Source organism: Arachis hypogaea, chromosome 20, assembly GCF_003086295.3.
Source record: "Arachis hypogaea cultivar Tifrunner chromosome 20, arahy.Tifrunner.gnm2.J5K5, whole genome shotgun sequence".
NCBI lineage: Eukaryota > Viridiplantae > Streptophyta > Magnoliopsida > Fabales > Fabaceae > Arachis > Arachis hypogaea.
Genome location: NC_092055.1, coordinates 19,008,836 through 19,027,895, shown reverse-complemented (window position 1 = coordinate 19,027,895; position 19,060 = coordinate 19,008,836). Strand labels below are relative to the sequence as shown.

Here is a 19,060-nt window from a genome sequence, read left to right as displayed (position 1 = left end):
TTGATATTTTAACATATATTTTATATAATTAATCTAATGACAAATTTTGTTTATAGAAATAAATAACAGTTGATTTAGACAATATTGATTGAATTTTTTTATATATACATATATGCATCAATTTCAATTCTAAACTCAAACTTCGTTGTCATTGCATAACGGAAAAAAATAATAATAATAATAAGAAAAAAAAGATGATGCTAAAATTATTGCTTCCATTTCCATCACGGGTTAGTTTCTCTTTCTTCAGCGTTTTCTTTTAGCCAATGAAGAAGAGAACAAGTGAACTATATCTCTGGCTCTCTGCAATATCAATCTCCACTTCCACACTCTGCAACGCGCACACATTGTTGAAACTTGAAACTCCAATACTACTTCCTATTCCTCTTCCTCAACGCACTTTTAATTTCTCCGCTCTAACACACACAAAGGTCAAATAATAATAATAATTAAAAAAAAAAAACAGAAAAAAGAAAGGCTCAATGACTGGCGCTAGATGCTTCAGCTTCACGGCTTTCCAGGACCGCTGCTTCCGGCGGTCGTTCTCTGCGGCAGGGCTGAAATCAGCGACCACCGACCTCGGCGACGGCGGCACAGTGATGCACTGCTGGGTGCCGAAGAGCATGGCAGCTTCGAAGCCTTTCCTGGTGTTGATCCACGGCATCGGCGCCAATGCAATGTGGCAGTGGAACGACTTCGTTTCGTCTCTGACGTCTCGATTCAATGTCTTCGTCCCTGACCTCGTCTTCTTCGGTGACTCCTACACCACCAAACCCGAGAGATCCGAGTCCTTCCAAGCCAGGTTCCTACTTTTTCCTTTTTTCTTTTTGTTTTGATAACTGTAAAGACTAAAACAGCTCGTATGACAGTTACGCTTAACTCAGTTAGTTGTAAGTTAGTTACTTCCCTCCAAAGAGTTAGTTATTCAGTTGTGCAGATTACAAAAGAATTGATGACACTAGAAATTATGTTTTCCAAGAGCAAGTACGAGATTTATACGACCAACTCGTGGTTAGCTCGCTCGCAAGTCGCTTAAGGAAGTGTGTTCGTTCGAATTTTTATTGGCCAGCGTCAATAGCACGTCTATTTTAAAAAATTGTTTGCAACAGCTATGTTGCATATTGGAGCTCATAAAGTTAACTCTTATACAAGAAATGACAAAATAATAGCTAAAATTCTGGTGTATATATTGAAAAGCTTAACACAAGAAGTGGGAGAATATCATAGATGTGTTTTGTCATGAATAGTATAAATGGTGTAAGGCAGGATCGTATATTTATTTTCTACTTTCTTGTTTTTGAGCGCGTATAAGAATTTCTCTGAAAATGTATAAGATTTTCTCTTGGTAACAGCTGATATATGTGATGATCTGTTGTCTATATTTAGTTGAAACGATGAATCGCTATAAATGGAGATCAAGAAACTCATTTGTTCCCCAATTGTTTGAGTTGTAATACCAGGTGTGTGATGGCAATGCTGGAGGCTCATGGTGTTCACAGCAGATTGAACATTGTTGGGTTGAGCTATGGCGGATTTGTGGCGTACAGCATGGCAGCGCAGTTTCCGGAGAGTGTAGACAGGCTGGTGTTATGCTGTGCTGGTGTGTGCTTGGAGGAAAAGGACATGGATGAAGGGATGTTCAAGGTGAGGACTGTGGATGAAGCCGTGAACCTCTTGCTGCCGCAGACGCCGGAGAAGATTAGGGAGCTGGTAAAGCTTACTTTTGTGAAGCCTATCAAAGTTTTGCCTAGTTGCTTCCTCAATGATTTCATTGATGTAAGTGGCTTAGTTTCCTGTTTTTTAAACATCCGACATATCCATTGTTCACATTATTTAGTATTCTCATTGTCTACCTATACTTTTTTTTTTTTTTTATTTATTGTAATCTTATCCTTTGGTTTATAGTTACAGGTTGCTCTGATTTTAAATAATTTCCGGAATGGTTTACTTGGAATTGTTTGTAAGAAATCTCACTGACTTTGTAAAGTTTACAATTTTGTTTCGAGTATTGGACTGAATAATAGCAGGCCAATCATGATTCATACTTTCATAGGCATGTGCATAACTGCGTATACATATTTATACTTGCCTCATTAATGTTGCATTGATTATTTGCAACATCAATCAGCTAGCTCTTGTGTAATAAACAATAACTGATAAATTAACTCGGCTATGTTTACATAATCTGTCCTAATCCCTGAAAAACAAGGAAGATTGTGTTAGGCTTGCGACAGATATGTAATACTTCTTCACATTCTAATACATGGCCACGACGTGACGTCTTTGGATCTATGTAGGGTCATGTTAGGCTTGCAACATCCATGTAAAACTTAGCCACATCCCTTTGCATGGCTGCAATGACTCTTTGGATATATTTAGGGTTGTGTTAGGCTTGTGGCAACTAAAGTAAAATTTTGTTGCCTCCCAAAACTCATCTGAAAATGGCCTTATGTACTTGCAGGTGATGTGTACTGAATACCGCCAAGAGAGGAAAGAACTAATCCAAGCACTGCATAAGGATAGAAAGATGTCTAATCTTCCTAAAATCTCCAAGGTTTGGTTAATTTGTTTGCTTCTGAAACTGATTTTGTATGCTCAGTTTTATTTTTACCACATGGCAATTTTGCATTCCAAATACTTGTTAGAAATCATGACTTTTCAATATTGATGCAGCCCACACAAATTATCTGGGGGGAGCAAGACCAGATATTCCCACTGGAATTAGCTCACAGACTCAAACGGTAAAGTTTTAAGAAACCAAGTCTTCTGATAATTTTATCTTGGGTTTTGTCAACCAAAAGGAACGGGTTACGTTTAACCCATGCCCTTAGCAAAACCATTTGTCCTCTATAGTTTAGACTCGACTCTACAATTGGACCCTATGTAGAATCAAACCATTAAGATGAAGCTAATACAATTCATTCTTGTAAGTTGTAACTAGCTTTGTTATTTTCAGTTTGTTCCCCATTGATCTGAATTTCGGGTTATACATTATTGTTACTTCTCTGTAGGCATATCGGAGAGAAGGCGAATCTGGTGGTACTTAAGAATGCAGGGCATGCAATCAATGTGGAGAAGCCCAAGGAAACGTACAAAAACATAAAGTCCTTCCTCATTGATCCCCTAACTCCACCATCTAATCAAGAAAACCACAGCAATGGTCATAAAGTGGACTAGAAACTAGAAGGAGAGTTTGACCCCTGGCCTAAGAAAGAGACCTTTCAACGTTGTAGATATTTTTGTCTTACTATTTCTGCGCCAATCTAATCTGTGCGGATCATTCACTATGAATATGTAGGATGTAGGTTAAGGATTATATATATGGACAATCAGATTCCATGGATATATATGAATGACTTACGGCCATATGATATCATGGGTCAATTATGTATCTGCCCATCATGGTTCACCTACAACACAATGTTTATTTATTGAAATGTTTTCCCTTTCAGTTTTTGGCTGGCTGTTTGAAACAATGTTGAAACCATGACTATGGGAAAATAGTATAATTGAGACTTGAGAGGGAAATAATTCAGATAGAATAACTGAGACGAGAAGAAATGAAGGAGAATGTTCCATAATGATAATATAAAATAAGAGAAAGTCTAGGAGCACAATTTCTTTTAATAGTTAAGTGTTGATCAGTGCCTATGTTTCCATAGACCACAATAAGTAACCTAATAAATTAATAATAATATTAATTGGACTATTTTAGCCTCTCTATGTTTCCATAGACCACAATAAGTAACCTAATAAATTAATAATAATATTAATTGGACTATTTTAGCCTCTCTGAACCAGCGCAGTTGGCGTATAAAGCAAGGGGGAAAATAAAGAAAAATACTCCGACCTGCCGGATTCGAACCAGCGACCTAAGGATAAGGATACCAGCTAGGAAACCCCACTACAGTCCTCCGCTCTACCAACTGAGCTAAGGTCGGTTGTAGTAAATTTAATTCATAAACAAGTTTATATATATATATATATCCCATTTTATTTGGTGCTAATTGTCCATTTATTACTGGGCTTTATTGATTGTTTTGTTGTGATAAGTATAAAAGTTGAGTTGGATGCCCATTAATGTCTGGGCGGCTCAGCTTCTCAATGGTAAATGGCATTAAAGAAATGTTGAAAAAGTAAAGTATGTTACCATTATAAATAGCAGAATGTTGTTTACATTCGTACATACAAAAACAACAGCAATATAATAATATTCTCTTTCTTTCTCTTACTATAAACAAATGCTATTATCTCTCTCTACTTTTCATACTCCTTTCTATCTTTATATATATATTTATGCAATTCTCTCTCTCTTTACTTTTTATACTCCTTTCTATCTTTGTATATATATATATATATATATATATATACACATTACAACATATAATTTTATTATATATATATAAATTATTATTGAGCTAATTATTTTAATACTAGAGTCTTCTATTTATACATCTTTATTTTATATATCTTTTATTTTACAACACGTTATCAGCACGAGACTCTGATCAAATCTTTAGGAAGACTCAGGTAACAAATTTTTCATTATGTCAAAACTCTCTCATCTTGAATTCAATGCTCTTGATATATCTGGAAACAATTATTTATCATGGATATTAGATGCTGAAATCCATCTTGATTCAATGGATCTTGGAGATACCATTAAGGCTGAAAATAATGCATCCCAAAAGGATAAAGCCAAAGCCATGATTTTTCTTCGTCGTCACCTTGACGAAGGATTGAAAAATGAATATCTTACATTAAAAGATCCTGCAGATCTTTGGAAAGACCTTGAAGAAAGGTATAATCATCAAAAAACGGTAATACTTCCTCAAGCCCGATATGAATGGACGCATTTGCGTTTACAAGATTTTAAATCTATAAATGAATATAATTCTGCAATGTTTCGAATCACCTCACGAATGAAATTGTGTGGGAAAAAAATAACTGATCATGATATGTTGGAGAAAACTTTCTCAACCTTCCATGCCTCGAATGTGCTCCTGCAGCAGCAGTATCGAGAGAAAGGGTTTAAAAAATATTCTGAGTTAATTTCTTGCCTTCTTGTTGCTGAACGCAACAATGAGTTGTTATTAAAAAATCATGAAGCGCGCCCAGCTGGCGCTGCCCCATTTCCTGAAGTAAATGTGGCAAATTACCCCAGAAGAGGTAAATGGCAAGGTTTTAATAATAAGAAAAATTATGGAAAGAAAAAAAATTATGTTCAAAAGAGAGGATCTCACCAGAAGTGGGATAAAGAAAGGAATATCGGGCAGAATAAATCAACCGAGGAGAAGTGTTTCTGCTGTGGTGGAAAGGGCCATTGGTCTCGTACCTGTCGTACTCCAAGGCACCTAGTCGATCTTTACCAGGCATCTTTGAAAAAGAACGACAAAGGAAAGGAAACAAATTTTGTTTCAAATGATGCTGAGAACTCCACCACTCATTATGATGTATCTGATTTCTTTGAGGATCCTGAAGGAAATATTGGTCATTTGATCAATGATGAAATAGTTTAATATGTGGGATTGTGAAGTATATATGTAAATAAATAATGTAAAGAACTTATTGTTAAGTTTTATTTTCTATGTATTTAAGTTTCAAATATGATGTACATAAATAATGAAATATTAATGTTTATGAATTTTGAAATTATTAAATGTGTTAAATTTTAAAATAAAATTTCAGTATATGACATTATTTTATGTACAGTGTTTCTTAGAAAAATAATTCTGATCAAGTATTCAATTTAACTATGCATACTACTCATTTTATTATTATTTGTTTTTGAAGAGAATGGCAAGGATATGTAATGAAGATGTATGCGTTGCGGATAGTGCAAGTTCACACACTATTCTCAAAAGTGATATATATTTTACCCATCTTGTGCCAAAAGATGAATATGTTAATACTATTATTGGCTCAGGCAATGTGATAGAAGGCTCTAGATGAGCTATAATTTTGTTTCCTGGAGGAACAAAATTTATAATAAATAATGCACTATTATCTACCAAGTCTCTGAGGAACTTGTTGAGTTTCAAAGATATTCGCCGAAATGGATATCATGTTGAGATGATGAATGAGGGAAATCATGAGTATTTATATATCACAACTCATGATTCAAATAAGAAAGTTATATTAGAAAAATTACCCTCACTTTCATCTAGGTTGTATTATACCAAGATTAGTGCAATTGAATCACATGCCACTGTAAACCAGAAGTTTACTAGACCAAATGAATTCATAACTTGGCACGACCGTTTGGGTCATCCGGGAACAACCATGATGAGGAGAATTATTGAAAACTCTCATGGACATTCACTAAAGAACCAGAAGATTCTTAAATCTAGTGAATTTTGTTGTGCTGCATATTCTCAAGGGAAGTTAATTTTAAGGCCATCACCAGTAAAGATTGGGTTTGAGTCCCCTGAATTCCTAGAAAGGATTTAAGGTGATATATGTGGACCTATTCATCCACCATGTGGATCTTTTAGATATTTTATGGTCCTAATAGACGCATCTTCGAGATGGTCACATGTGTGCTTATTATCTTCTCGCAACCTGGCGTTTGCGAGATTACTAGCTCAAATTATTCGATTAAAAGCACAATTTCCAGAAAATCCAATCAAAGCAATTCGTCTTGATAATACTGGTGAATTTACTTCCCAAGCTTTTGATGCTTATTGTATGGCTAATGGAATAAGTGTTGAACATCCAGTAGCTTATGTTCACACACAAAATGGGTTAGCAGAATCACTTATTAAGCGCCTCCAATTAATTGCTAGACCCTTGCTTATGAGAACAAATCTCCCAACCTCGGTTTGGGGGCATGCTATTTTACATGCCGCAACACTTATTCGTTTGAGGCCAACGAGTTATCATCAATTCTCTCCTATGCAATTAGCTTTTGGCCAGCAGCCAAATGTTTCCCATTTAAGAATATTTGGGTGTGCGATATATGTTCCCATTGCACCACCTAATCGCACCAAAATGGGACCCCAAAGAAAATTGGGAATATATGTTGGATATGATTCTCCCTCTATAGTGAGGTATCTTGAGATACAAACTGGAGATGTATTTAAAGCCCGGTTTGCGGATTGTCATTTTGATGAATCAAATTTTCCAACATTAGGGGGAGAGAATAAGCTTCCTGAAAAGGAGCTTAACTGGAATGCATCATCATTGATGCATTTAGATCCTCGATCAGGGCAATGTGAACTGGAAGTTCAAAAGATTATACATTTACAAAGAATAGCAAATGATTTGCCTGATGCATTTTCCGATACAAAGAGGATTACCAAATCTTATATACCAGCGGAAAATGCCCCAATTCGAATTGATGTCCCAGTAGGACAAGTAGCCACTGAAGCAAATTCACGCCAGAAGCGTGGTAGGGCGGAAAATGCCCCAATTCGAATTGATGTCCCAGTAGGACAAATAGCCACTGAAGCAAATACACGCCAGAAGCGTGGAAGGCCTGTCGGTTCCAAAGACAAAAATCCTCGAAAGAGAAAAGAGATAAATACGATTCCTGTTGAAAAAGACATAGTAAAGACACCTGCAGTTGTCCAAAATTCTGATATGACGCCAGAAGACGTTCAGGTACCTGAAAATTGTGAAAATGACGAGATCTCGATAAATTATGTCTTTACAGGAGAGAAATGGGACCGAAATAAGACAATTGTCAATGAAATATTTGCATATAATGTGGCATTGAATACCATGCATGAAAGTAAGGATCTTGAGCCAAGATCAGTCGAAGAATGTCGACAAAGAAATGATTGGCCAAAATGGGATGCAGCCATGAAGGCTGAATTAGACTCACTTGCAAAACGTGAAGTCTTTGGACCTGTAGTCCGTACACCAGAAGATGTAAAACCTGTTGGATACAAATGGGTATTTGTGAGAAAACGAAATGAGAAAAATGAAGTTGTGCGCTATAAAGCCCGACTTGTGGCACAAGGTTTTTCACAAAGGCCCGGTATAGATTACGAGGAAACGTATTCCCCTGTAGTAGATGCGATAACATTGCGCTATTTGGTCAGTTTATCTGCATATCATAAACTGCATATGCATTTAATGGATGTGGTAACAGCCTATTTATACGGCTCATTAGATCGTGATATCTATATGAAAGTCCCTGAAGGACTAAAGATATCTAAACCATCCAGTGAATATTCGCAAGGGTTATACTCAGTCAAATTGCAAAGATCTTTATATGGTCTAAAGCAATCTGGACGAATGTGGTATAATCGTCTTACTGAGTATCTGGCCAAAAACGGATTCAAGAATGATGATATCTGCCCATGTGTTTTCATAAAGAAAACTACATCTGGGTTCATTATAATTGCTGTGTACGTTGATGATTTAAATATCATTGGGACTCCTGAAGAGATTCCAACAATTATAAAAACTCTAAAAGAAGAGTTTGAGATGAAAGATCTTGGAAAGACTAAGTTTTGTCTCGGCCTGCAGATCGAGCATATAAAAGGTGGGATCTTTATTCATCAAACAACATACACAGAAAGGATCTTGAAAAGATTTTATATGGATAAGTCACATCCATTAAGTACACCAATGATCGTAAGATCTTTGGATGTGAAAAAGGATCAATTCCGTCCTAAAGAAGAAAATGAAGATATCCTTGGTCCTGAAGTACCATATCTTAGTGCCATTGGAGCGCTAATGTATCTTGCTAATAATACGCGACCTGACATATCATTTGCTGTGAATTTACTAGCAAGATATAGTTCCTCTCCAACCAGAAGACATTGGAGTGGAATCAAACAAATCTTTCGATATCTTCATGGGACGGTTGATATGGGTTTGTTTTATCCCTATGGATCCAAGTCACAATTAGTTGGCTATGCAGATGCTGGATACTTGTCTGATCCACATAAAGGGAGATCTCAAACAGGATACCTGTTCACATATGGTGGTACAGCTATATCATGGAGGTCCACAAAACAGACGATAGCAGCAACCTCCTCTAATCATGCTGAAATACTGGCGATTCATGAAGCTAGTCGTGAGTGTTTTTGGCTGAGGAGTCTGATTCAATATATTCTGTCATCATGTGGACTGATTGATCATAAGATAGCTCCAACTGTCCTGTTTGAAGATAATACAGCATGCATTGCTCAACTTAAGGGTGGATACATCAAAGGTGATAGAACAAAGCATATTTTTCCCAAATTCTTCTTCACTCATGACCTTCAAAATCAAGGGACAATTGATGCCAACAGATCTGTTCAAGTGACAATCTGGCAGATTTATTTACAAAGTCACTTCCAAAATCCTCCTTTAAAAGATTGGTACATGAGATTGGGATGCGCCGATTTCGAAATATTAAATGATGTCGATAAGAGGGGGAGACTATACTCTTTTTTCCTTGGTCAAGTTTTTTTCCCATTGGATTTTTCTTGACAAGGTTTTTAATGAGGCAGTTTCCATCATAAAGGATATTGTACTCTTTTTCCTTCACTAAGGTTTTTTCCCACTGGGTTTTTCTTTAGTAAGGTTTTAATGAGGCATAATCCTAAATCGGCATCCAAAGGGAGAGTGTTGTGATAAGTATAAAAGCTGAGTTGGATGCCCATTAATGTCTGGGCGGCTCAGCTTCTCAATGGTAAATGGCTTTAAAGAAATGTTGAAAAAGTAAAGTATGTTACCATTATAAATAGCAGAATGTTGTTTTACATTCGTACATACAAAAACAACAGCAATATAATAATATTCTCTTTCTTTCTCTTACTATAAACAAATGCTATTATCTCTCTCTCTACTTTTCATACTCCTTTCTATCTTTATATATATATTTATGCAATTCTCTCTCTCTTTACTTTTTATACTCCTTTCTATCTTTGTATATATATATACATTACAACATATAATTTTATTATATATATATAAATTATTATTGAGCTAATTATTTTAATACTAGAGTCTTCTATTTATACATTTTTATTTTATATATCTTTTATTTTACAACATGTTTCAGTTTTCTTAGTTCTTTACTTCTTTTGTTTACATTATATTGTATACAATAAAACTATAGGATCAAGTCTCTTTTTTTTTTTAAATTAAATCCAACCAATCTCTTTTATTGTACGCGCATTTTTTTTCAGTATATATTCAATAAATGTATTAAACTTATCCCATTTTATTTTTGTGTCTAATTATCTATTTATTATTAAGTTTTATTAACTGATCCAATTTTTCGGCTAAAATTTTTCATTATAGAAGAGAAATATATGCAATTCAAGTATTTAATTTTATTGGTTGTGCATGTATTTTTATTTTGGTATGAGAATTAATAATCGGATTTACCGATTATTTTGTAAATTAATTTTAAAAATTTTTTTAATATTAAATCGGAAGGTCCGATTTGTTTGTTGTGATTTAAAAAAAAATTCATAAATCAGAGGATCCGATTTTTGTTTCTAACAAATTGGATGGTTCGATTTTTGTTTCAAAAAAATTCAAGGGTCCGATTTCTACATTTTAAATAAAAAAATTTCACATTTAAGAATAACACCCTTATAATCCATGATCCTAAAAAAAACACAATTTTCACCCCAATATAAAAAAATAATGTGCTCTCAGTTTTTCTTAGTTCTTTTGTTTACATTATACTATACATTATATACAATAAAGCTAGACGACCTAAAAGTTAGATGGTCAAATCTTTTTCGAATCAAGTTTCTTTTATTATACGTGTGCTTTTTTTTTTTTCTTTTTCTCTTTTTTTTTATCTTTTTCATCTTCCCTCATTATCATTATCATCATCGTCGTCGTCATCTTCTTTATCATCTTCTTTTTCTTCTTTTTCTTCTGTATATGTTCAATAAAACTATTAAGCACATATATTTTGATGCACAACACAGTAATTTTGGTGCACAATACAAAAATTTTTGAAGGACCATATGCTCAGAATATTGATAGCTAACTAACAAAAAATGCAACATATAAAAATTTTGGTACACAGTAGAAAAATTTGATGCATAACACAGAAATTTTGATGCACAGCACACAAATTTTGATGCATGGCCCAGAAATATTGGTGCATGGCAAATAAATTTTTGAAGACCACATGCTCAAAATATTGATTCATCAAACCAACAAAATACATTCAGAGAAAAAATTTATATGTTATGTGAAAAAATTTATGTGATACATGCAAATGTGCAAAAATTTATACACTATATCAATAAGTTTATGCTATATGCAAAATATTTTGTGCTATGTGTAAAATTGCTGTGTTGTACCAATAAGTTTTTATGCTCTTCAACAAAAATTTCTTTGCTGGAGAAGAGCGGAGAAGGAGAAAGCAATGATGCGTGCGTGCTTTTTTTTGTTGGACTTGTGCCAATTTGGTTGAACTTGGTTACATTACAAAAATTAAATCAGAGATAAACCATTTTAATTTAGACATTCAATTGCCCCAATGCTATCACCTTCAATGAATAAATCAAACATGCATCATTTTTGGGCCTTCTCCAAGCTCATTAGACAAGTTAAGACTTCTACTTTGTAAGAACAAGCATAATCATTTTAATAAAATAATAATTTTTAAGTGCTCAGAGTAGATTCAAAATTTATAAGTTTTAATTTGAAAATAAAAAGGTGAAATTTGATTTCAATGAATTTTTCTAAGTTGAAAAATGTATCTTTTGCGAAAGATTTTTGTAAAAATGTGTACCGGTACTTAAGCCGACAGTACTGTCTCTAGTCTGTCCGGTACCGCGTATTTTGGAAAATGAGATTTTTGAAAATTGATTTATTATTTTAAAAGGATAAAAATAATTTAAAATTAAAAACCGGACACTAATCTTAAAGATTTTGGCCCAAAATGGGCCAAACGGACCTAAAACGCTAAACAAGTTGGACCGGACCCAAATCGGACTATATATAGACACATTAATGAGCCAAATCAGCTCATTTTCACCCCATATGAGAGAGAGCTCGGATTGAGAGAGAAGAGAGGTGAGGGTTTGGTGATACTATTCATCATCACCTTCCGGGAGTCATAACTTGAGCTACGGAGCTCCGATTGACGAGTCGTTGTAGCCACGCGAAGCTCTTGTCGAGCTCCTCGATTCTATCTAGGTTTTGTGGTGAGTATTTTTTTGTACTCTGCCCAGTTTTTATTTTTCTTTTTGAACTCGAAAATGGCTTTGAATTTTTGAGTTTCCTTGTGTTTTGGTTGTTTAGGAGTGATCTAGCATTGGAGTATTGTTGGATTTTGCCCCTAATCTCATTAGGTAAGGTAAGATTTTACTAAACCCTTGTGTTTAGTTATTTTTGTAAACCCTAAACTTGATGTTGGTATGTTATATATATATGGCTTGATAGTTGGTGAGTCTTGGAAGTGGTGTTGGTACTTGAGCCTTGTTGATCTTGTTGGAATCAAGCTTTTGGTATTTGGCGCATACTAGGAATCGGCCAAGGTATGGTTTCGATTTTCTTTATGTAATGTTTCGTGAAATTTAGGCTAGTTGACCTTAAGATAGGATTGAATATTTGCGTGTATGTTTAATTGTATGTAAATTTGATGTTTGATGATAAGTTGTATAGAGGTTGATGATGAATGTTGTGATTTATCGTTGTTGATGAGGGTTTGTTGATATTGTTGATGATTAATTATGATTTTAGATATTGATGAATTATGAGGAATTATGATAATAGGTTAATGCAAATGTTTGTGAGGGTTTGGAATGGTGGATAGGTGATTTATTTAATGTTGGATTGATGATTAATGAGAATGGAGGTTTGTGAGTAGAAATTGTGGAAGGAATGGAGGGCTTGAAACTAAATGATTTAAGTGTGGTGTGGTTGAATAATGATAAAAGTGTAATTGGTAATGTGTAGGAATGAGTAGGATTGAGATTTAGTATGGTTGAAATGAATGAGACTTGTGAATTTGGAAAATTTGAGGTTTGGTACTTTTTGGTAAAAACTTATTTTTAATCAACTTTGACAGATCATAACTTGAGCCTCGAGTTTTGAAATTAATTAGTTTTTATTTTAAATTAAAGATGATTTAAAGAGCTTTCAAATGATATAAAGTCTGAGGAAAATGAAATTTTGTAGAGGAAGTTATGAACTTCGGAAGTTAGGGTCAAAAATCTTATTTCTATGATGTTGCAGAAATTGTGATTTCTGGTTTGTGTACGCACGCACACTGCTGTGCGCGTGCTCAGAACAGTGGCTATGTTTTAACTTGTGCATACGCACACTCTTGTGCGCATGCACACCCTGTGAGATTTTAAAAACGTGCGTACGCACAACATCGTGCGTATGCACAATCCTATGCGTATGCACACTGCCCTATTTTTCAATAAAAACCTTGTGTTTAACCGTCTTACTTTTTCGGCAAGTTTGCAAACTTCCTTAACACTTGTTTAAAACCTTTTTGTTAGTTTTAGAATTTTGAATCAAGGAAGAAAATAATAAAGGAATAAAAAGGGGTATTTTAGTTATGAGTTTAGAGCCGGTAACTTAGGTTTAGAAGGTTTGTGTAATTTCTAGTTTGAGTGGTGAGTGTTGAGTTGTGAAATATATGGTTGAAGAGATTTTTGAGAAGTTGGAAACTGGTGATGGTTAGGATGAGTTGAGGGCTTCGAAATGAATGAGAAAATTATTGGATTATATGGGAGTGTGCAGAGCCTATATCTCCGACGTGGCAGATTTCTCTGCTGCATGAGTAGTTGTTGTTGAGAGTGTGCGGGGTCTATATCCTTGGCGTGGCAGATTTCTCTACTGATTGAGTGTGCGGGGCCTATATCCCTGGTGTGGCAGATTTTTCTGCTGCATGAGTAGTTGTGGTTGTTTCCTTCTCTGTTGTATGAAGTGTGCGGTCCCTGGCGTAGTAGACTCCCTACTACATGAGTGTGCAGGGCATTATATCTCTGGCGTAGCAGATTCGCTGTTGCATGAGTGTGCAGGGCACTATATCTCTAGCGTGGTAGAAAAGGCTACATCTGGAAGGATGTGTCGGGTTGGCATTTATGGACGGACAAGTGATATGACGAGCCAATAGGACAGCCATTCATCATATGCATCTCTTATATGCTTGTTTGCTTTTATTACTTGAGTTTGCCTAATTGTATAATATGCCTACTTGCTATTTGATTACTTGCTGTATATCTATATTACTTGTGCTTTACTTGTATATATTATCTGTGTTTTCTACTGGGATTGAGGAGGCTCGGTAGGCGGGGACGATGGGATCACACGGAGGTTAGGTTGGCGAAAGCTGTGGGATACAGCGGTGTGATTAGTATTAGTTAGAATTTTCCTAAGTTTAGATAACCCTGTTTATGGTTTAAGTTCTTTATTTATTTTATTCTAAGCTTGAATATCTGTAATTGATGTGAAGTTCTAGGATTTCCTTCGGCATTCTGAAACCTTATATCTTACATTATTGGGTACTGTTACCATACTGAGAACCTCTGGTTCTCATTCCATACTTTGTTATTATTTTTCAGATGCAGATCGCAACCCACATCAGTGAGTTGTTTGATGGTGACAGAACGGAGGACCTTATTCCATTTTGTTGTCGTTTTGACCACTTTGGCTAGTTCTCTCACTTTTGTGTTTATATTGCCTTAGAGGCTTACTTTGAGAGAGGTAATTTGTATACGTTGCTTTACTTTCAAAACTCTGTATGTCTGTATATACTAGTCGGCTCAAACTTCGCGAGCTGCGGCTAGTTCCTTATGATTATTATACTCTTATATCTATATATGTTATATTCTCTTGTATCTTATGCTTTAGCTTCGTGTGAATGTTTCGTGCTTTTGTAACTCTGTCTTTGAGCTTATTTCTTCATCGGGCTTCTAGAATTATTATTTCCTTCCATATATATTTATGTATAAGCCTTAGAATTATCGTGACACTTTGTTATCCTATGCTTTATGACTAGAGGTAAGGTTTAGGATAACGGGGTGTTATATACTTCATTGGTATGGAGGGATAAGAAGCTCATCCACATGATTGCCATGAGAATCTCTCCATGCCAATCTTGTTTTACCATGCCAAATCCAACTGTGCCATCATCAATGCAAGACACGTCAACATTAATTTTGATAAGGTGGGTAGGTGGTGCTTTCCAAAAATTGAGGTTAATCATCCCTGTTGGTATGTTTTGGATCCCCTTTTTTACTCTCAATTGAACTTTCAAAATATTTTCATGCTTTCTCATTGCATTTTCTGCTGCTTTGAGAGGACGTTTCAAAATGCCATTGAAGACCATGTCATTTCTCGCAGACCAAATTAATTGTAGGCTCATGAAGAACAACCCTTGTCTATCTGGGTCTAACTCTCTTAGCATTTCTTCAATCCTGGTCTTCTCAGGTTGTGCATGTGATCGAATTGCTAAGGGACTACCAAGCCAGAATGTTCTCGCATACTCACATTCTTTGAAAAGGTGATCTTCAGACTCTTCTTTCCTCCAACACATCGAACAAAGTGAGATGCAATTCATACCTCTCTTTTTTTGCAAATTGAGCCATGTTAGGAGGGATCTCTTTATGTTTTTCCAGACATAGTGTGCTAGTCTTGGATGGGTCTTTGCTCTCCACAACCTATTTCAGTTTGGCTCTGTTGGATTAGAGGATATGGAGTTTTAGTGTTAGAGATTGTTCTGCTTGATTACTCAGTGGTATGCATCTCTAGCCTTATATTCTCCATCCTTATTAAATTTTTAGAAGAATTTGTCTTGTTGTTTGTGTGGCTAGTAGGGGTAATTCTAGGATCTGTTGTGCCTTAAACAATAGAAAGTTTTTTCTAATTTTTTCCACATCCCAATATGTGCTATAATCATTTATCAAGTCCCTCACTGTGGCATTCTCTTCTAAAGCTGTTATAGGACTCCATATTATGTACTTGTTTGTTTGGACAACTAGCGTATTTTTTAGATTTTATGCACCTTCTATCCTCTATCTTCCAAAGTCCCACGTCTCAATTACCTTTCAGCTAAATGAGATTTTTGACTTCTCTAAGTTAATTCTTTGGCCTGACTCTTTCTGGTAAAGAGATAGTATCTTCTTTATCCTTATGATGTCCTAGTCTACCGCTCTTGAGAATAATATGCTATCGTTTGCAAAAAAGAAATGGTTGATCTATGATGCCTGTCTGGCTACACAAATCCTTCGGATAACTTACCTTTCTTGGACTCTGATTAATAATCTAGATAGCACTTCAGTACATAATACAAAAAAGTATGGAGAGAGTGGATCGCCTTCTCGAAGACCTTTAGAGGGTCTGAAGCTCTTGGTAGGAGTCCCATTCAAAATAACGGAGATTGATACTGTTGAGACACAATTTTATATGAGTCTAACCCACTTGTCTGAGAACCTCATGGCTTTTAGAACATCCTTTAAGAACTCTCATTCAATTTCGTTATACGCTTTTGTCATATCAAGCTTTAGTCCAATGTAGCCTTTTGACCCCCCAATCTTCTTCTTCACATAATAGAAGATTTCGAAGGCCATAATCCCATTATCCGTTATTAACCCGTTCTTCACAAAAATGCTTTGAAATTCTCCTACTATATAGGGTAGGATCTGTTTCAATCTATCAGCAATTGTCTTAGTTACAAGTTTAAATATGACATTACATAGGGATATAGGTCTAAATCTTTTGTATGTTTAGGAGTTTTTGATATTTGGGGATCATACAAATATGAGTAGAATTAAGGAGAATGGGGTTAACATTATCATTAAGAATATGTAGCACACAATTTATAACATTATCACCGACTATTTTTCACATCTTTTAGTAAAAGAGTGCCAACATGCCATCAGGTCCTGGCACCTTAGTTGGATGCATCTACTTTAGAGCTGCCAAAACTTCTTCTGCAATGAATGTTTTGTCCAGAGCCTCACTCATTTCCATGTTGATTATGTCCTTGACTACTTCAGTGATTCTCTGGTCATCTTCGACCTTCTCAGAGCTAAAAAAATTCTCAAAAAAATTAATTATCACTTTCTCTATCTTCTTTTCATATTCAAAAACTCATCCAATATCATCTAGGATAGACTTCACCCAATTTCTGTTTTTCCTTTGCAAGGCCTTGTAGTGAAAGAATTTGGAGTTTCTATCTCTATACTTCTACCAATTTATAATTGACCTTTGTACCCACCATACTTCCTCTTCTTTCAGCATATCATCCAGTTCAGCTTCAGTTCTTTGATTCTTTTGATTACTTCTTCTTCTTGTTTGATTGAGTTTAAATGTTAGAGGTTGTTTTGAAGAATTCTTATTCTCTTTGGAATGTTACTGAATTCATTTTCTTCCTATTTATCTAGTTCTCTGCCATAGTGCTTCACTTTCATGTGGATCAGTTCTTTATTACCCTCCTAGGCTTTTTTTATTGTCTTCTCGCAATTTTCACTTGATAACTAGTATTCTTCAAACTTGAAAATAGTGCTGAGGTTTTCTTCTTCTTCTTCTTCTCCTTTCTCTAAATAGGTCTACTAGTATTGAGTAGTGATTAGACTTGTATCTGTTGAGGTATTGTACAATTGTTTTGGAAAAATAATTTTCCATTCAACTATTGCCAAAGTGCAGTCAAGTCTCTCTTGTATGTTGTCATCGCCTCTTTATCTGTTAGTCCAAGTGAAGGAATGACCCACGAATCCTAAGTCAAGGAGTTTACTTGTACGTCCTTAAATCCTTGAGCTTATGTGTAGTTGACCATGCTCCTCCCATATTTTTCTTTTTGTCCCATAACCCGATTAAAGTCTCCGAACACTAGCCATGCTCTCTTATTGTCTCTGCATAAAGCATTTAATAACTCCCAACTTAGGTGCTTATTTGTGTTCTCTGGCCGTCCATAGAATCCAATTGCCCTCCATCCTATATCTACATCTATTTCTTCAACCTCAATGACTATATAGTTAATTGAGAAGGATTTGATGCTGACGTTGACCGAATTGTCCCAAAGCAAAGATAAATCCCCCAATCATTGTCTTTCCTCCTCCACACAGTCCACTCCTACTATATTTGATAAGTCAACCCTATGTCTTAACTTTATAATCTCTATCTCCTTTTCTTCTTGTTTTCATGAGAAAAATAAGGTTGGGTCCTTCTTGTTTAATGAGCTTGTTTAGAGCTCGAACTGTCTATAGGTTCGCAAGACCACCACAATTCCAACTGATGATCTTCATGTACTTGGCAGGGCTACCCAGTAGCCTCTGCCATTGTGTTCTCTCCTTTCTCAGTCAAATTTCTTATCTTTGGTTTTGTGGTATCTATCTCCATTACTTCTTTTTCTTGTATATTCCTTTTTTGATTTGGTGCCTCCGTATTCTCCTTTCCTACCCCTATTGTTGCTGCTGCTTCATGGGGCAGCCTCTTCTACATTTTAGTTTTTGTTTTGGCGTTGGCTTTTCTTGTATCGGTGGTATCGGCTAGCACGCTTTTCTTTGCTGCATTATCTCCATTTTTCCTTTTTATTTGACTTTTACCATCACTCTCCCTTCTTCTCCTTTGTCTTTACTCACTACCTTTCTCTCTTCTGAAATGGTGATTTCACCTGTACATCTTGTGCTATCTTCCTTCCCTGATTTTAGGTTAGTTTAGGCCTAAGTGTTTAGATTTTCTTCTTCTGCCTGTTTTGAGACTGTGAGTTTTGTTAGTTTTTTCAAAAATTTCTCATCCATGACTCTTTGCCTCTTTAGATCTTCTCCTTCTACATTATTTCCTTTTACCTTTTCCTTTTTTTCCCTTATGGTCACCTTCGTTTCTGGGCTTTCTGCCATCATCCATGGTCCCAGCTTCTTGGAACTGTTCTTCCTTGGCTTCTCATCTTATCGCCTTCGCATAGATACTCTCTTCATGTCCAATCTCCCCAGTAATAGCAGAAGTTTGGTAACTATTCATATTTGAACTCTACCCATACTAGGCCATCTTCCTAACTTCCTATATTAACACCCTGATGCGTGAGCATCTTGTCTATCTTTTCCTAGTGAATTTGCATCTAATTTGTTGAATTTAATTAAGAATTTATTATATTTTAGCCACTATGGATGCTATTTTGAGTTTTGTGCAATTT

The 19,060-nt window shown here is 35.5% G+C and overlaps 1 protein-coding gene and 1 non-coding gene across 3 annotated transcripts; one reads left to right on the top strand and one right to left on the bottom strand.

Annotated features, from left to right (window-relative positions):
- Nucleotides 1–205: 205 nt before the first annotated feature.
- Nucleotides 206–3,451, top strand: LOC112784858 (uncharacterized). 2 transcript variants are annotated; one of them, XR_011878849.1, is made up of 5 exons: nt 206–802; nt 1,461–1,776; nt 2,462–2,554; nt 2,674–2,926; nt 3,012–3,451. XR_011878849.1 is itself a non-coding variant. In XM_025828192.3 (5 exons), the coding sequence occupies exons 1-5, from the start codon at nt 483–485 to the stop codon at nt 3,175–3,177; spliced, it is 963 nt and encodes a 320-aa protein (XP_025683977.1). In that variant the 5' UTR covers nt 206–482; the 3' UTR covers nt 3,178–3,451. The 2 variants fall into 2 exon arrangements, 1 of the variants encoding a protein (XP_025683977.1); XM_025828192.3 differs by having other exon boundaries at nt 2,674–2,741.
- Nucleotides 3,452–3,844: 393 nt separating this feature from the next.
- Nucleotides 3,845–3,941, bottom strand: TRNAY-GUA (transfer RNA tyrosine (anticodon GUA)). Its single transcript has 2 exons — nt 3,905–3,941; nt 3,845–3,880 (listed from the first exon to the last, which is right to left on the bottom strand). It is a non-coding gene; the product is annotated as a tRNA-Tyr (tRNA).
- Between the last annotated feature and the right edge of the window lie 15,119 nt (nt 3,942–19,060).